A 20099-nucleotide genomic window follows, 5' to 3' on the forward strand; every position below is an offset into this window, starting at 1 on the left:
CAGTGTGTGCAGGACAGCCCTTTGGCTCCCGCTGGCACGGGGTAGGTAGCAGTCTGGGGTACAATGGACCATTTTCAGAAACATTATCTCAGTGGGTTTATGAGCTCTGGTTTTAATTTCCTGAGGATCAGCCACTGGTATCTCAGCAGCTGTCCAGAGGACCCTCCATCCCCTGCTGCCTCAGTAGGCCTCTTCTGAAGCAATCACCCGCCAGTGGCTGGGGGGTTTTGGCTGCATGACTTCTGGAGCGTGCTGCTCTTGGTGGTGAGCTGAGGATCATGTCTGATCACAAGGCACTCATATCCACAGCACACAGGAGTTTGCGGGGGGAAAATGGTACGAGATCAATCCCAGGTTTTCCAGCATTGAGGCTCTTGACAGCAGGCTTGAGTTTCACTGGAAATTCACAGGCTCTTTGAAAGTCTTTACTCTTCAAGTATTTGATATTTTTCAGATTCTTAGCCACAGAGTTGAAACAACTGAGAGAGCCCTTCAGATCAAAGCTCTTCAGGCTGTGTGGCTATGGAGGACAACATCGTCTGCCTTTCCTCCTGTGCCCCTGTGCGCACACAAACCCACCTTCCAGAAGAGTTACCTTGCTATTCATCAAGCTGCAGCTGCCTCTTTATCCATATCTTTGTCTTTCCGACTCCTGTCCTCTACTGACTGGCACTCTTTCCCCCTAGACGCAAAAGTTTTGATGAAAGGGAATACACAGGCACTTCTTCCAGTTACAAGTATTTTCTGTCTGTCTGATGCTTGCATTTGGATGGTAAATTGGAATTAGTCTGTCTGTTGCTTGTTTGTGTGGTCTTACTGTACCATCATCAAATGGACTGGACAGACAGTGTGATTTTTTTTCTTCTAAGGCTATGAAAAGAAAATGTTTAGGCTGACAATACACAGAACAGGAAAATAAACTCATGGGAAGGTGTGACAGGATTGGCAGTTCCCCAGGGGAAGCACAAATACATACACTTCTAAGACAATATCCTCAAATACCACCACCTGGTTATAATTGCAGCCACATGTGTCCTAAGAGGACATCATTGTGAAGCGACTTACCAAACACACCTGGTTTCAGGGCTTTGTAGAGGATGAAGAGAGCCTTGAGCTGAAATCAGTTCAGCTGTTGATGCAAGTGAGAAGCTTTCCCTAATAATGGAGCTCTTCTCACCCTTACAGTGAATGAAAACCCCTCTTCAGTTCCTTGCACTGCTGAGGTTGTCCTCTCAGAAGAGCATTAACAAGGTCTGTGACTTCTGAAAGGGCAACCACTTTGTTTCAGATTCCCCCCCCCCTTCTTTTCCCAAATACCAGTTAAGTGCACTGTAACAGCTTGTTTTCTAGATAGGTCTATTTTTTTTTTTCCCCAACCGGGAGAATATTTTGCCTTTGCCTTGCTAAAACTCCCAATGCAGGAGAATACCTTCCACTTGCAGGTGGATGCCCTGCTGGGTCTTTGGGAGTAAGGTTGTTTGGCAGGAATGGGATGGGTTGTCCCAGAACTGGGTAGGTGGTAGCTTGCACCCCTGTATGCACCTAGGAAGAATAGGGTCACTGGCCCCTGCTTGTCTGTGCACCTTTGGTGGTGCATGGTCTGTGTCTTGTAATCACTCATGTAGCACAGTTTGAGAAAGAAATCTATAATCGTGGTCCTTGGGAGCTGGGGAAAAAAGCTTAAAATGCTCCAAAATCAGAAAGCAAATGAAACTTCTCATAAATTTGTATAAATCTTGTATGTTTTTAGCTAGTCTCATAATCCTGATGTGCTCTGATTGCCCGGGTTTGGCAGAGTTGAGACTAGGGCTTTTCCAAGCTTGTTAGTCTCTCTTACCGCAAAAGGAAACAGACAATCCCTCAAGTATTTTTCTGTCGTATTGTTTATGGCTTTAAGTAGCACCCTTTACTCTCATTTTGCAGCAGAAGCAATCAGTTCAGATAGTTGTTCTCTGCAACAGGTTCCAGATCTGAGTCATCCTGTATTTATCTCAAACAAAGCACACAACAGTACACTTAAACTAAAAAATTTAAAACTAAACAAACTGGATTGCCATGACAACACCCACTACCTACCGGAGGAGCTGTGTTTTTCTGAACATGCCAGAGATGCTGAGAAGTGAAAAAAACCACTTGATACCCACTGAAACTTGGATTTCCATGTTCCATTTACAAATTTAAAAAAAAAAAAAAAGAAGCTGCTGTAATGCAAATGCTGTTAACCAGCCTGGGGGAAAACTGGTTGCAAATTAAGAGGCAGATTTTTTCAGTCACCTTACCAGTAATATTCTGTCTTGCCTGGGATTAACTGATAGTGAGGGAGATGTTACAGGCAGGGATTTTTCTCCCTTGGAATTCCAGCAGGCAGAAACAGCAATATAGAGAAGACCATTAATTTAAAACATAGTTCACTTAGTCAACTAATTAAAAGAAAATACTTTTGTTGCCATTTGCAGGTAGGGTGCTGAAATGTAATTAGCTTCTGGAATGATTCCATGAATCTTTGAGTCTTTTCAAAATTTGCAGATTATTTCCTTGAGGTGTCAGCATTGGTGAGAGGGTTCTTCCAAAGTTTCTCCTGCATTTAGTTTTCTTCCTGGTTAACCTTGCGATACGAGCGCCACACAGATGTAAGGGAGTATCACGTGCTTTTGAAAGCCGTAAGTAGAAAGCAGCACTGAATTATCAGTAACTATTATTAGCATCCTGTTACTGTTCTGTTCCTAGTATGTAGAATACCAGTAGTTTGTAGTGCTTTATTTTATACAGTCAGCCATTGCATTCAAGGACAGGTTACCAATGCTGAAAGCATATCCAAACTTTTTCTTGGATCAGAGCTCACACAAGGCTTTCTTGCAAATGCCATTTAAAATGAGGCAGCACCCTTCTGGATCTTGCTTTTGTGCCTGCTGATGGCACGTGCACATTCAGTGAAGGTGTTCAGGCTTGATAATGAGAGACGTGGCCAAGGGTTCTCCAGCAGGGTGTCTGGAGAGGTGAACCAGTTGACTGTACGTAGATGCCAATGACTATCACAGGTTTTAAAATAGTTCACTGCTGTTGGCAGAGCATATTTAAGACACTAATTATTGCTGTAATGGAATGGAGCAATTGTCTATCTCCTCTGGGACCTGCATCTGGCAGTGAGTTATGCACGTGGCTCCCAAGGAAGACAGAAACGACACAATCACATGGAAAGAGAGGCTTGTTTACAAACCCTTCCTGATCAGTGTGTGACTTGGAGCATGCCTTCTCATCTTCAACAGCAGTTTGTCCTAACCTTCCAGCAGAAATACATTAATGCACATTAATCTGGCTACCCCCGGTTCCTCTTAAAATTTATTAAACTGACTCAATTTGTTATGGCAGCAAACTGTGCTTGTTTATTCTGTGTTGCGTAACGATTTATCAGCTCCTGCCTTATCAGTGAAGATGCAGAAAAGCAACTAGTCTGTCTTTAACTGCAGTGCTGCAGTTTGCAAAGATCCCAGATGTCATCTCGTTCCTTCCTACCCAGCAGCCCAGTCTGAGTAAGTAGGGGAGGGTTTCTGGTGTGTGGTTTGTTTTGCATACAAAGTTCCATGAAGTATGCTTACTGAAAATGTTAATATGTCATGGCATAAAAGGACCCTCCCTCTAAAAACTGGGGTCTCCTAAGGCATCAAGTGAAAAACTATCTCAGCGCTTCTGAAAATCCTGTCTAATATACACACTTGTAACAATATCGTATGCCATGACATTATTCAGATTGACATAAGTAGACATGCTTTTTCTTTTAAAAGTAAATCTAGAAATGGATCTCAGTTTGGCTTTTAAGTAAGTAGCTGTAAATAAATGCTGGCAACATGTTCTGAGCTGATGTTGTATTGAGGCTGATACAGAAGTCTGTTTTGTGTTGTGGCTCAGCAGAGGTGGGGCCAGGCCACACATAACCTCATGAGTGAGCGCCTTGGTGTGATTAAGCTGCACCAGATTTTGCGTTGCTGAGTTTCTCTGTGATACGCGCTAGAAAAGATTGGCTTGGTGACTAGAAAAGACATATTTGTTTCTTTAGAAATAGGGAACAATCCAAATTGTGAGAAGAGCTTGAATAAAATTAGATTATGTTTCTGAGAGATGCTTTCTTAAATAGAAACTGGCTTTTTAATCACAGCCTCTGTTAAGAGCGAAAATAGATTTTCTCTCACTTTTCCCCTTGTTTACTACCTCAGGGTGGGGAAGGGGAGGGAAATGGGGAGATGGAAAGAAATGTACCAAATGCCTGAAAGCCTTAAAAATGTGGGTATATTCCATTTCCCATCAAAACTGGGAGCTTAGAAAGATTTGTGGGGAAACAGGAATGTGCCTTTTCTACTGTTCTCAATGAAACATTATTCCAGATATGTAAGCCTCCCTGCTTTTTGGTCACTGTGCTGCTGGAGACGTTTGTTTTTCAGATGAGAAAGAAATTGATACCCTAACTGTTTGTGGTTATTTAAAAACGTTTTCGCAAAAATTTAGGCCTGTTTTATCCTTGTGTCTTGGCCCAACATCTGTCTGGGAACATCCATCTGACCTGCCTGGAGTCACGTTTAGCTTCAGTGTCTTACCCCTTCTGCCACAAATATAATGTCGTAGGTACTGTTGTAAGGGGCTGAATTCTGACCCCAAAGAGGCACGTTTCCAAGTGGCGAGTGAAACAATCCCCTGTCTACATGGCTCTACATCTCTTGGGGGTCCTTTGTTATCATTTTAATGTACCTGCTAAGGTACCACGGCAACTGGGTGTGATTAACAACAGCCAAAGCAGGCTCAGATGGAAGAAATCCTATGCAGGATAGAATATAATTTAATTTCTTTTTGAGTATTTGCCATCTTTGCTGCTGTGTACTATGTGGATTTTTCCACTTGCGAACCAAGGAAGGGTTTGTCTGTCTGTTCTAAGGCTGTCGCAGTTCTGCTTGGTTGACTTTGTGATTGCTGGAATAATGTCCAGCCTCTTGCATACAAAAGTATTTGAACTTTTGTAAATGTGGTTTGAGGGGGATGCACTTTTGGGCAAATAGGTGCCAAGCAGCAAAAGGCTGGGGGAGAGAGGGGATGTTGGTTTGTTTTTATTTTTCTCTTGTTTTCTTTAGCCCAGTTGCACACATGCTGTTCTTGTTCAGTCTTCTGAAAGCCCTGCATACTTCCTGGAGGGCAGCATGTTCCCCATTTCCATTCCCCATTAATTTCCTCTCTATTGAGAATACCAATTAATGAAGATTACAACAATTTGAAAGGCTTTCTACTTCTCCATCACTTCTGTGGCACATCTCATGCAAGCTGTCCCCAGCCCTAATAAGCTGTGATGGGATCAGCCAAGAATCGCCCTGTGTCTCCTTTCTTCTGTGTTTTCTCTCTGTGCCTGGATGCAAAGGGAGAAGACAGAGAGATCTGACTTTAATTGGTCAATATTGTGCATGTAGGAGAAATCCTAAATTGTAAGATAAACTCAGCTAGAGGGATATTTTGTATTGCAGGAGTGATGCAGTGAACTGCGAAACAGTTCAATATATGTATGTACCTGCTTAGTTATGATTCATTTATTGTTGAAGCTGATAGAGAGTCATTTTAAAAGTCTAGCATTTGAATGGAAAATGAACATTTTTTAGTTTTCCAAAGGCTGGTGCATAGAAACCACACAAATATTATCGATCTTACGTTATTTCTTTAAATGACCTGTTGAAGTGCCCCTCACCTATGTTAGCATCTCTTTATTGACAGAGAGGTATTGTATTGCCTGTATGTGCAGAGCTAATTTTTTAATTTTTTTTTCCCCTCCTCCCATATAGTAAGTGGTAATTGCCAAAGGGAAATGTTTCATGTGTTGGCAGTCAATCCATGTCTTACATTACCTGTTTTCTTTTGCAGGTTTTTAACTTATTCCTACCTTCTGGCCTTCAATGCGTGGCTTCTGCTGGCACCGATCACCCTGTGCTACGACTGGCAGGTCGGCAGCATCCCTTTGGTCGAGTCCATCTGGGATGTGAGGAACTTAGCCACAGTGTTCCTGGTGCTGGTGATGACATTACTCAGCCTACACTGCATAGCTGCGTTCAAGGTAACACTGAAAGACACACAATACAATGTTTTGTTTAAAATCTTTTGTTTCCTGATCTTCAGATGAAATGGTCAGTAAGTGCAAGTTTTCCTCACAGATGCATTGGATTGTGGTAAAAAAACCATACCGCTACAGAACTAACGCAGGCAAGCTTAACAGACGAAAATGTTCCTCTAGTTGAAAGTCTCTAATTGGTCTGATTTGAGGGCAAAACTTGGCCTGGAGTCCTGCCTTCAATTACTGCTAATGATCCAAACCCCACTGAAGTTGTTGGGCATCTCTGCCTCTCCCATAGTCATTAGGCTGTTTGTGACTTGCTTCAAACCAGACTGGGAACTGTCATCTGCAGAGCCATTTGAAAATGAAATCAATTACTGTATCTGTACCTCTGCTATGCTTCTAAAACCTAAACATCTTGATGGGAAGATTTCCCATCAGCAGAGTAACAGAATGTGGGAAACCTGAAATGATCTGGAAACTGTTGTTTAGCATAAACAATATAGTTGCTAAGCCATTAATCATACTGCAGAAATGAAAGTGAGGCTGTACTAGACTAGTCAGAGATCAGATGTGCAGTGACATGGAAGGATTTTTTTTGTGGATCATAGGGAGTTACAAGCTATACCTCCTTCAGTTGTGAAGCTGTGGAAGCTTCTTTAGGAAAGGTGTTGGTAGTCATTTTTGAAATAGTACAAAAGTTTCTCTTCCTTAAACATACGTATTGCTGAAAAGCATAGTAGGGGAGTGACAGGTTTGTAATACCTATGTGATGCTAAAACGTGCAGGTCATGTACATGCTTCAGTCTATCCTGGCAGTCTTCTCTGTGCTCCTGATAAGAGACAGAAAATGAACCAGTTTGAGACTGCAGAGTTATTAATTTAGATTATACATTGACAGATGCCGTATGGGAAATATGGGAAAATACCCTATTAGGTATTCACTAGTTCTACCTGCAGGTTGTACATCGTCTTCTATTCCTTCTGCTTTCATTACTCGCTGATAGAGATGTTCAGAAGTGTTTGTATTAGACCTAATCCTGTTCCCAGGGAAGTTAATGATAAAATTCTCATTAGCCCAGTACTGAATACTTGTGAAAAATCTTATCCCATGTTCTTTGAAGTTTCAGCTGCTTTTTATTTCTTCTGTTGTCGGAATTGGTACTATGTGTAAGATTAATGTTGTTGGTTTGCTGGGAAAAAAAATCTTTCAGGATTATCCAAAAGACATTTTGTGTTATTTTATTTTGGGTAAAATGATAATCCAGAAGGATTCCTTTGGGTAACTGAATTGTTTGTCTTCTGTCAAACTGCAAAACAAAATATTTCAAAACAGTTTGTGCATTAAAGGTCTGGATTTTATCATATTTTTATTCCTTCTGCTTTTTTTTCTTAAAGGCAAAACAATTCAGTCTGGATTTATGAATACCACTGTTTGATTTGAAACTGCAGCTTCTAATTTTTTGTGAGAATAATTTCACTGCTTTGCTCTTAACCACTGTTAATGTTGCGTTAAGCAACACGAATTTTGCTCTGTAGGCATTTACTTACTGGATGCTTTGAAATTCATCTTGTAGATTCCTTTGTGTTTATCCTTGAAAACTCCAAACACAGAATAAATTAGATCTGAAGCAATCTGCTTTTGTGTCTAACCCAAGTAAAACCATAACCATGAATTATTGACAAAGTGCTGATTAGATAGATTGATTAGAAATCAGTCTTCTCTTGCAGCCTCCCAGCAAACCCACTGTGACCATGGAACCGGTAATGGTTCCTGGGGGTCAACTTGGGCATGCTTCCCCCAGCCCTAGGTATAATTAGAGGGAGCTGAAATATTCTGCTCTTCAGGAAATTCTGAATTTCTGAAGCTATTTTCTATTTTAATGACTCTCATAACAACCCATTTGTGATACTGCCATTAAGTGGTATGAAGATGATTGTGTTGTGCTGAGTAATATGAGTTACTGAGGAAAGCAAACAGTAGGAAGAGGCACGTTTCCTGGAAATAAATTATGCCCTTTGGCTTCAGGCACTCTCAGGAATGACTTCTACAGTGAGGAGAGTCCAGTTCAGGACACATGAGCTGAAGGCACAATTCATTATATTAGGCTCTTAAGAAAGCTTCTTTCCAAATACCACAGCAGGGACCTTTCATACGACATTTCTCTCCCCAAGAAGGACCATCCTTCAGTCAAGCCCCAGACAGGCTATTTCTTGTATTTTGCAATTTGTAGGCAGCATGAGACGCATCAGTTGATTTTTTTTTCACATTTCATAAAGCGTAAGATGTTCTGCTTTCTTCTTGAAGCAGACACACAAAACTGTCTTAGCAGCCGTTTTTCTCTCCTTTTTCATTTCAAAGTCTAACCTGGAAGCAATAGTTTGCGATTTTCTAAGGAGTGGTTTTAGACTGAACAGGCATACAGTTTGTGTGCCTTTCGTTTGAGTGTGTAGGTGTGCAGGGGTAAGAGAGGACAAAACCGCATATTCATTCTCATTGGCAATAACACCTCCCTTCCTGTGGCATGGAGAATGGAAATGCTAGAAATGATTTTGGCAGAAGCAAAGACATTTGTGCAGTGAACACGGAACTGATTTTCAGTGGCAAGAGGTGGTGCATGTGCATCCACGAAACAAGCTCGCAGGAGACATGCAGGCTGTGTTACATGGGCTGTGATTAGAGAATGCATGTATTGGATTTCTGCCTTTGTTGCCATTGAATTTTAAACAGAGGTAATTTGTTGTTGATGTTTGTGATTAGGGTAATAAGCCTGTTGGCATGTATGTGTAGTGCTGATAAAGGACATCTAAGGCATGAAGATTTCTTGTTCCATTTAATTTTGTGAGTGATGTTGTACCTCAGGAGGAGGTATAATAAAGGAGAAGAAACAGTGCTTTGCTTGGAACATGTCTGTTACTAGATGGGGGTTTTTATGCTGAAAACTGCAGAAACAGAGAAGGCAGCTCTCTGGTTTGTTATTGTTTGGAGAGAGAAGCCTCCCTCCTCATCCTCCTCGTGTGGTTTCATTGTTCTCCTCCTTACATAATGAGGAAGCTGCTTGAAAAATTGCTTTGTTAATTCGTTGTATACAACTTTCCTTTGCTCATCGTTTTGTGTGCGTGGTGCTAATCCCTCTTACTCATCAGCCAAAGAGGTCCCCATGAGCAGCTCTGCGAGAAGGACTGCGCAGTGTTTAGGTGCTCAGCCGTGCTCATCTCTTGGTGCAGCCATCCCTATCACACATGACCATTAATGTCTGTCTTCAGGAGGCCTGATGGGAGTAAAGAAAGGGCCTGCTCCTTGGCACACCTCCCACTGTGGGAGTAAAGAACTTTGCTGTCATCTCTGGCCAAGATTTTTTCACAGTGACTAGTGTGGCAAAGTTGGAGTCCATTGTTAAGCAGCTCTTTGAAACCTTTGGAGACTTGAGTTTTCACCACGCAGGTGCCCAGCAGGCTCTGCAGGTTGGCCTGTCTTGAGCTGTTTTAGCCAAGGCACCAGGAGTCACAGGCGGGTCTTGAAATCCTCCGGTTCTGCTCAGCTCTTCGTGGTGAACTTACTCACCCAGTCTGGTTGGGTTTTGAGTAGCGTGCCAGGGATGTGACAAAGGCCGGGGATGCTATTGGAAACGCCTGCATCCCAGAGGAATAATAATAGTTGGGAAAAGAGAATGAGGTTTGTTTAGTGTTCATTTGCAAAGACAGCCTCAGCTGCAAGGAATGGATGTGGTCTGTCTTTCAGCTTTGGGGCTAGGTAGATTACAGAGGTACCGGTGAAATGGATGAAGCACTCTCGTTTTGGTTGCCAAGCATGCCAGTTACAAGGCCAGAGTAATAATCTGTCTGAGGCTTCAGATGGCCACTAGCGTACCCAAGGGTCCATAGCACTGCCTTTCTGTGCTGGAAGAAATGGTGAGCACCTGGTGAACCAGAGAGAGGACAACAATTCTTGGCATATCGTCAGGACGACAGTTATTTCTTTGACATGTCATAATAATTCAATGAGCGTGAAAGGATAACCCTTCAGATGTTTGAAGCACCACTCTGCATGGCATTTTTGGGTCGCTGCTTAATTAGCAGTGTGATTAAAATGCGGCTTGTCCTGTGGTTGTAGCTGTGAACGTATGTATAGAGCATGTGATGGATCAGATTCCACTTTCTGTGTGGTACCTGATATCTAGAGGGCCAACAGTGGGAAAACTCACATGTGTGTGATGGGGTAATTCAGAGCAAGGTGATCTGGAAAACTAATTTGAAACAGCAGCTTTTGTACCTGACCCGCCTGGGGGAATTTATTGCACCTCATGCTGCTTGGCCCTTGTCTTGCATTTATACACATGACTATGGAGGAACCTTATGGTGGTTCACAGCACCTTCTACTTGTTCAGCAGGAACATGTAATGATGTCCAACAGTTTGCTCGTGTCTGAGGAGGGAGTGCCTATGTTTCACGTCAATTTAAAACAAAAATCTCTAGTGTCCTCTAGGATATATCTTTTTAAAGAACACACTTTGCTGCTGTGTGTGACATGGCTTCATATAATACAGGAAATTGTGGTGATTTTTCAGGTTGTATTCATTACATGCAACTGAGATACATATTATTATCCTCTTCTTTTGTATGCTACAGTTAGTTGTTTTTTACTTCAGGTCTAATTTGAAGGTACTGCTGCCTCTACGTTTCTCTGCATACTGCATACCCAAGACAAGGCATTTTGTACCAAATTATTATGACTTTAATTTGTGATGTAATTGGCATCATATTGCCATTTATCCAGTGGTTTATATGTATGAATATCATCTAAGCATATTCCTCAGTCACTCGCAGACTGTATTTCTTAGATGACAAAGTTTAATACCATCAAGGAGAGGAATGCATTTGTGTCTTCTCTTTGTGTGTATGTTTCTGTTGTTCTTGCTAGTGCTCATTATGTGTATTTTGTCATGCTATTTACTTTACTCTGTGCTACTGAGACCTTTGCCTCGTTCCCCAAGTTTGGCATTTCATTAATAAATCAGAGGTTATGAACCTTTCTGGGGAACAATTTCCTTTTATAATATTCTACAGTCGTATCAGCACAGTTAGAAAATATGCCTAGCAAAAGTCATATGCCACAACACTTACAGAACAATACCTGCTTCAAAGGCACGGGAAGGTGAATAAGGCTATTTATCGATAGACTCTAATCTGACGAGCTGGAAACCACAGTCATTTTCATAAAAGGTCCATTTAAAATAAATCCTGCTTTCATTTTCCTGAGGGCCCACTTGAATTCCTTCCACATAGAGAGAAGGTCGGGACTGATGTTCTTAATCCTTAGCAGTGAGCTTTTTCTATGCTGCTTCTGTTGTTAATGTTTGCTGCAGGGAGAGAGTAATAAGGCAGAAAGACTCTGTTTAGTGAAAGCTGGAGGAAGGCAGGAGAGACCCTTGCGGGCGTCCTGCGTGCCTCGCCGGCTGCGTTTCTGCGCTGTCGAGTGCTGCAAGCGGATCAGCTGTGGGTCCCTGGTGGGGCTGGGATAAAGCACAAAAGCCTTCCCAAGGTGCTTGCTGTGCCAGTCAGCAAACAAGCAAAAGAAGAAACCTTCCTCAGTCTGTCTGTACGTGATTGCCGTTCTGAATTAAGAAACCAAACACAAGAACTATCAAAATACCTTTTGCATCAGATTTTTTTTTTCTTGATAGATGTTTGAAATAACAGGTTTGGAGTTTGGTACTCTGAGTAAATACAACCATAGCTGAAGGAGTTCTGATTTGACTCACCATGAAGATACTCAGCATCTCGCCAAACAGACTCTTAACTCCTGCAGGAGTTTGTCATGCTAGGCAGGTAATTTTCATAGGGGTAGGTAGTTCTGCCATTTCCAGCATATTAACAGTGAATTACTATCTTTTCAAAGATACTCTTTCTGTTTGCTACCATTTTCTTCTTCTGATTTGAATTAATATTTCCAGATCCACTCAGAACTGAAAGGTGGCACAATAGTAGGGTGAGAAGGAGAGGGTAGGTGGAATGAGGACCAAGAAATTTAGAGCTGAGGGAGATGATGATGCTCATTGTTCTTAGCTGGTCTGAGTTAAACATTAGGGTGCCAAACTACTATGTAATTTTTATAAGGATTCTCTTGTTCAGTCTTACCTCTTAAGAGCAGACTCACCTCACAATGAACAGAGTTGCTCTTACAAAGATCACAGTGGTATGTACCGCAAGTAGTGCACTTGTGTTATAATTTTACCTTTTTTTTTTCTTTTGTGTGTTTTTTTTCCCATGTAGTAAAGCAGCCTGCAATCACAGAATGAGAGGGAAGAGGGAAAAACAACCTCAAGGTCAAAAGCATTTTTCTAATTCCTGGAATTCTAATTTGTTGACTTTCCTATTTCCTTTTGGAATGTTCCACTTCTCTTTCAAAAATGCATGTGCTCTTGCATCCTCCTCAAATCAGCTTGTCAAGTGGAATTAGAGGCTGCAAAGATTAAGGATTGGGAAAATGAGCTTATATCTTCAGGGAATTTTAGAAACCTGGATAAGAAAGACTGTAAACACACAGCTGAATGGATGGGTAGCTGAGGTCTACAGGGAAAAAGAAAATAGTAGACACCAAAGTTTTACTTCAAGATACTAAAATAAAAAGTGAAATGTCAGTAGAATACAATTCTGTGCTCTGCTGTGGGTTATGGGATTGGGAAAGGACTACTTGCTGCTTTTATTCTATAATTGAGAGCCTGATCTCGGAGTGTTTGAGCCTCCATGGTTCCCGTTGATGTAAACAGAGTTTTTAGTCACCTTCAGCATTCGGAAGAATAGGCTGTTTTACCTAGTGGTACAGACCAGGGTTTGCTTTCTTCTGGAATTGGAAAGTGCGCGATCTGGTTGGGGCTGTCGGAGATATGTGCCAAGGATTTACCTTCAGATAATCCCAGGTTAGGAAGCCAATGATACTTTCAGGGGTTTTGATTCAGTTTGACTGGTGCATGTTTGCCTATACACCAGTTCCTGAATAGGTCCTGCTGCTGGTGAACTGGAAAGTAGTTTTTGTTGTTATCGAATGCTGGAAATAGGATCAATGTGTCAGTTAATAAGCAATGATCAGTGATTGTCAAAATAGTATCAATATCCATGACTTTGGACTATCTGTGAAGTATAAAATTTGCTTAATTCTAGTGAGTAGTAACTGTGGGTGATTTTATCAGAACTAGATGATCACCAAGGAAAACTGAGCTATTTTAAGATGACAGTGAGTTGCTAAGCCTGGCATTCAAGCAGCTGGCATTACTGAAGATGCTGATTTTTTTTTTTTTTTTTTGTTTGTTTGTTTTTGTTTTAATGAGGTGAAAGAATAAAACTGGTAAATTGTAGTGATTACAGAATTTGTGGCCCTTTTAGTAGGAGCAAGCTGGTAAGGCCTAGTGTCTGGGCCAGATGTGAGGCTGGGCAGTTACCTTTTCCTTACCAAATGCTCGAGTTTTTCATACCATCTGTTGACACCTGACTTTTGGCGATGTTCACTCGGAAGTGGTGGCACAGGCAGCAGAGCGAGACAGGCACAGCTCCACAGTGCCATCCTGTTTGGCCAGAGAAGATAAAGATATATGTGTCCTGTCCTGTTTTCTGCTGGTGACCTAAAGGAGTCCCCGCTGGTGGTACATGGAGCACAGTACGGCTCTGCCATGACCCGTCTGTGTCTGTACCAGTGAGGTGGGACTTGGAAGCACCCAGTGCTTGCTTCTGTGAGCTTTATATTAGCAGGTTTTTTTTCCTGCGGAGTAGTGAATCCCTAGGGTTGATTCCTGATTAGCTTTTTATCCCCTTACGCATGAATGCAGAGTGAATTTGACATGCTTCTCCACTGTCCCTTTTGTCTTTAATACCATATATGTGGAAAGTGCAAAAGTAGATGTTTGCAGATCCTGACCTCTTGCCAGTGAGATGCTGCCGGTGGTTTGGTGCAGGCTGGTGAGGAGTTGTGATGCCGAGCTGCTTGCGGCTTCACGAGGTGCTGGTACAACAGCTGAAGGAATAGATGAATTAAGTTTGTGAGTAGTCTGCTCTAGGGGTGTGCACAAGTGGGTGTTAGGAATAAACTGAAGAAGTGTAATCCGCTCTGTGGTCCACAGACAATAATGCAGCTTCTTTGAATCCCTGTGTCTCTTTTGATGGAGAATGCACTTACCTCCTAAGCCTGCAAGCATTTGAAAATGTATAATAGCATGCATTGCTTTTATACAGCCATGCACTACCAACTTCCCTGGATACCAGCTTTTCTGCACTTGCAGCCAGATGTTCCAAGCATAACATCTCGCTGGCTACAATGGACCATCCAGAGCTCACTGGCAGAGGGTGGTTTATGCTTTTGGTAGGAAGGAATGAACCATGGAGCTTTTGGTTCTAAATGGTACCTCATTCTCAAAACAAACTGTTAGAGGAAGAAATTAAACCCATTTGATTGCCACCTTCCCATCAAACAGGTAAGCATGTATAAACACTTTTGGAAACATTCCAAGGTAGAACAGAATGGAATTTGCTTGGACTTGTTTGCCCGGCTGCTGTCTTCCCCGAGGTGCAACTTTGTCCAGCCGGGAGGAAGGTTGCCCTCACGGCTCCACTTTCCAACACCTCAGCCCTTGGAGGTGCCAGGGGTTGTGAACATAAGTCCTGCCATGACAGTGTGAGACTTAAGGGATCTGGCCCCTCAGTCGATGTTTTCTCAATGGGAAAAAGAGGCAATTTACAGCAGATAATGCAAGTCCATAGCTTATGACAGATATGTTGAAGTAATCCGCATACCTCCTGCGCTCATACTTTGTGGCCTCTGGCTTGTAGAAGACTTGTGATTTAACAGTAGTCAGCAAATATTTATTTGTGGCTCAGGAATATGTCTTATATGTAATACAGGAAGATCACTTTCAGTTGTAAACACAAGACTTTCTTCCTTTCCCCCAAATTGCCAAGGAAGCAATTTTTGAGATTTACTGCTGTGCGGATGGGTTTTGGCCTTGCAGTGTTCTTTGCTATTTTGTTTGAGATAGTGTGACAATTTTTTACCTTGCCTTTGGGAGAAGTAGTGGTGTTCATCAGTTCTCTGGTAAGTCTGTGAAAAGTAGCAGGTTAAAAAAAATTGTTCTTTGGTTTTTGGTTTCATTTGTTGGTATTTTTTGGTTTTTGGTGTGTTTGTTGGGGTTTTTTTTGTTACAATATAAAGAAGGCCTAATTGTAATTGGAGGTAGATGTGCATTTGAAAACCCCCACCAAACTATCTGCTATAAGGAAAACTATTTTGATTTGAAGTTGACTTGTCTTTAACGAAAGGAATCATTCTAAGGTTAATTCAAACGTGCTTCCCTCCACCCCAGCCCCGAGACCTCTGGCAGATAGGCAGATGTTTTCTAAAAGAAAACACTACCTTTAAAAGGGAAGGAGATGTGTCTCCGTAAAAGGAGTGAAGTGATCTATAATTTCTAGTCCTAGCTTTTTTTATTTTAAGGAAAATGGAAGACAAACAAAATTGCCTACTACTCTTTAAAAGCTTTTACTACTGCTCCAGGCACCTGGAAGATGCTATTTCTGCCACCTTTAGCTCAGCTCTCTCTTAGGTGGGCTCATATGACCAGGGTAGTGAAACCAAATAAATAAAATAAATGGTCCCAATATTTCTCTCCCCTCCTCCTCTCCTCCAATTGTTTTTTTTTTAATTTAAAAAACATGTGGAGAGCATCTCCTGTGGCTCATGTTGGATGGAAGAACCTGCTGCCCGTCTGCTCCTGCAGCCCTACACTACCAGTCCCTGACCTTCTTGCACTATTCTGTCCTGCTTGTCTACTCATTTATAAATATATCTGCCCCTCCAGGGGAAGGGGGAATAAAAGGTGAATCTGCTAAGTAAATTTTGATAGGGACAAAAATAAAGCAGAACATGGTGCCCTATGAGACTTGTGTTGATCACTTCTAGATGTCTAATGTTATCACCTGTGGTACACACAATCCTCTCAACACATAATAATTGCATTTCTGTCCTTTTTTTTTTTCCTGTTTTCTCTGGGCTGCCTAGGGGAGCAGATGTCAGCCCTTGCTGGCAAGGCAGGGACAGACACCTCTGCTGTGCCTCCAGACCTCGCAAGGCTGGGATAGAAGAGTGTGCAGCTCTCGGGTCAGGGCAAAGGCTGGTTTTGCTCAGTATCTAATCGGTCAGTAGAAACTATTTAGGGAAGTGAGAAATAAGATCTGTCTGTAAATAGGGTAACTTTTTCTCCACTATAAATTCCCAGCTACCAGCAGCCAGTGATTTAGGAATTGCTTGCACCAGAGGCTGCGTCCAGACTGTCTCATTAATGGCCACAGATGAGTTTCAGATGACCAGCAACCCCACTTGCTTTTCCAGCCCAAGGGCTCTTCCCAGCCTCTGCTCCCATGCAGGACCCAGCCTCAGGGTCAAGGTGTCAAATACACAGAGTGCCCATACAAATTTTAACAAAAATTAATGGCTGGGTAGAGGAGAGGAACCCAAACTAAGCTCTGGAGTGACCGCAGCACGAGCTCAGCAGTTTGACCTGCCAGCTCGCAGGCAGGACCACGCGTAGCACAAGACTGGCTGAAGCCTGCCCTTCAAGGACCAGCTATTCACAAAAGCCTCTGTCTGAACCGATTGCTGTAAAAAGGGTGCTGCCAGCTTGTTTCAGAAATAAGTAGCACCACAGAGGGCTCTGCTGCTCTGTGAGGCTGGTTTGTGAGTGCTGGGCTCCCATCTCTGAGCCCTCCCCAAGGGGCTGAGCTGGCAGCCCTCAATGGCATTAGTCTAGAGCTGTGACTTGCGGAGGGAGAAGGAACATGCAATACCATTTTCTCCTTCAGCCAAGCTAATTCCTACAATTTCCTCTTTTCCATTTGATATACAGGTTTTATTTGTCTTTCGCCAGCATTCAGTTTCTGTTGCTTATCTGCAGTGCTTGCTGCCTTGGATAACGCAGTGTCCTTCCTAGAGATGCTAACTAGAGTTTGCTTTCCCAATTATTGATTTAATGAACAACAACCAGAGAAATATTTGATAACTAGTTCATTTGAAAGCAAGAGCGTATCTTGGGGACAGAGAACATTTTATGCGTTAGCAGTGCACTCCCTTTGGCCCAACATACCTTCTTGTGCCTCCAGATCTTTGTTGTTAAACCCCTGGGGTGGAGTGGTGGCAGCAAATGGGTGCCAAAATTAGGCCAGAGAAGGTGGGAAGGGAGTGTCAAATGGCAGGAGAGAAATGGAGTATGTGTCCAGAGCTGGGTGGGAGGAAAGTTGGAGTTGAGCTAGGACTGATAATTTGCATTCAGAGTTGAGAAATAATTTTTAATATTTTTTTAATATTCAATTTTCTATTGTAATTACAAGCCAAAATGACCATTACCGGGTACTTCTGCTCATTAGCTTTATGGCTTGGTGTCAGCTTCAGTTCTGGGAATAATGTATTTTAGGTGCTGTTGTGACCGGAAGAAGGCACTAGTAACTGTGATTCTGAGACACTGAAAAAGTGGATAATAGAAGCAGGTAACTGTGATGCTGTTTAAAGCAGGTATTGATAAAGAAGTCTGGAGACATGAATTCTTCTCCCCTCTCTGCCTCGTGTTTCCTCTGAGCCAGTGGAAGCCAGTGCGCTTTTTTGTGATCCTGTGGTTTGGGTCCTCTGACGCGACATCAGAGCCTCCTGACATGCACCCCTTGCATTTGGTACCCACAGAAAATGTTCCTTGTCTTTCCCACAGGATAGGGTGAATATATTTTAATATTGAAACTTCTGAATTTCAGCCACTAACTGGGCCAAGTGGTAGTTGGTGTCGCAGTCTTTAGCCGTGCAAAAGCAAGGCAGGTTGTACAGCTTGGCCCTGCGCCATTGATCGGGCTCTGTTCCTCTACTCAAAAGTCTTGTTCAACATTTCTAAATTTAGATCCCTCCAGTAAAGAGAAGTCAATTCGCTCTCCACACCTGAGAAATTGCCCACAACAATTAGAAGGTGCTGTAACCATTAAGTGATTCTGGTCGCATCTGTTTTGAAGCGTGACAAAGCTTCTCCCAGTGGCTGCAGAAGGCCACTGCAGAGGCAGCAGTATTGCAGGGCAGGAAAGCACAGATGTCTGGGTGATTTAACAGACCTAACGCTACACTTGCGTTAGCCTGATGTCACTCTTTGAGATCATCAACAGAAAGCATGAGCTGATTCACCCTCTTGGGATGGAGCTGAATCTGAAACTCAACTTGCCCGAGGAGGCTTGGGTCCCTCCATGGCAGGAACGGCGGCCGCTGTTGATCGCGGCATCCCGAGACGCTTGTGTCGGCCGTGCAGATCACAGTTGTTTTGAACTGCGCGTGGCAATTTGATTTCTCCTCAAAGAGCGAGCCAACATTAAAGTGAGCTCGAGTGAAGGGCTAATACTAACTGAGCTCAAGTGAAAGACATAATTTTAACATACAGTGTGTCTCAAATTTCCAACTCTGTACGAGTATGGAGACCTCGTGTGCGAAAGTATCATTTCAAGTTTAGATATTGTCTCAAAAGGGATAAAATGACTGCATTAATGTGCCACTTGGGGCTAGTTTTCTTTACACAAAATGTGACTGATTGAAGAGCTTTTTCTCAGTTATAAACATTTAGGACTGAACACAGCAGTGTGTGTGTATGTGATATGCATTTGTGTATTTACATACAGCCACACTGTGGTAGACATGCTAATATATACATTCGCACTATTCTATACTTACGTATTACCAATATGGGGTTTATCTTAAGTACTACCTGTGCCATCTTAAGAGAGTTGCATACAATAGAGCTGACCTTGGAAAAGGTACCAAGGGCAATAATGCACACTGTGGTGAGTGTTTGTGCACTTTCTGGGTGTATCAGAAGCACAAACAGTATGTAAATATGGAAGAACAGTGTCTTGGAATAATTTCTTTTAAATGCAAAACGTGTCAAACATTAATCTAAGTTGCTTTTTTAATGAATAAGAATCTTGAAAGGGGAAAGTTAGTGGTGAAATAAGTTGGATTTTTTTAGTTGATATTTGTTTAATTTTGTGTTATTTCAGAAACTGGAACACAAAGAAGTTTTGGTTGGCTTGTTGTTCCTGGTTTTCCCATTCATCCCAGCCAGCAACCTCTTCTTCAGGGTGGGATTTGTGGTGGCAGAGCGAGTCCTTTACATGCCGAGGTAACTATTGTAATTGAATTCCTTCCTAATGAGACCACCATCCCATTTTTCTAAAAGCAGGCATGATTGCTTCTTCCCTTTTACAATATTTTAAATATTAAATATTATATTGCTAGTCAGTGTGTTCTCTGCCTTTGAGTTTTGGCATGATAGCTTGAGAGATTTTATGGTTGGTTGAGAGCAGATTGCTTAGCAGGAACAAAGCTACCCAAAATCCTTTCTTCTTCTTCTTTTTTTTTTTTTTTTAAACCAGATTTTTTGGTGTGCTTGAAACAGCTCAATACAGAGATGAGGTGTTGTTTCTTGAGGATTGTCTTCCAAGACTCTTCTGCTTGGTAGCATTATCAGCTTAAATTGTCCAATGTCTTTACCTTAAGGACAGCAGCTGAAAAGTTAACCTGTCATATTTTTATTGTGGTATTGCTCAGCTTTTCCACTACATTAGGTGGTCAGTAAAAACAAAGGTGACTATTGCTGTCTTAAAAGGCAGCTGGCTTCACTTGTGGAATATGCGCATGACCTCTTGCCTGTAAGCTATTCACTGCATACACATCTAAGAGTGGACGATTTGCAGCTGTTGAAGAGGATGAGGGAAGTGCAGCCACTTCTCCATCCCTCAACCTCTGGTCTGCGATTGCCCTCAGCTTCTAGCCTCTAACAATTGTCACTTCAGCAGTCTGGGTGCTTCTGATTGCATTTACTCAAGGACAACTCCGAGGTGTTACTTCTGACATCTGCATCTTCATCCAAGATGCACGAGACCATTGCCCATTTCACAGAATCACAGGATTGTTGAGGTTGGAAAGATCCTCTGGAGGTCATCTGGTCCAAACCCC

The 20099-nt window shown here is 42.3% G+C and overlaps 1 protein-coding gene across 1 annotated transcript in view; it reads left to right on the forward strand.

Moving 5' to 3' along the window:
- Positions 1–20099, forward strand: part of TMTC1 (transmembrane O-mannosyltransferase targeting cadherins 1) — a gene marked incomplete at both ends in the record, with an annotated part of 144531 nt that overhangs the window by 64748 nt on the left and 59684 nt on the right. The window contains 2 exons of the mRNA XM_082012675.1: positions 5893–6082; positions 19142–19263. Of these exons, the coding sequence (XP_081868801.1) occupies positions 5893–6082; positions 19142–19263 (312 nt within the window). The remainder of the gene's footprint in view (positions 1–5892; positions 6083–19141; positions 19264–20099) is intronic.

This window comes from Phaethon aethereus (genome assembly GCF_964289735.1).
Source record: "Phaethon aethereus genome assembly, chromosome: 1".
NCBI lineage: Eukaryota > Metazoa > Chordata > Aves > Phaethontiformes > Phaethontidae > Phaethon > Phaethon aethereus.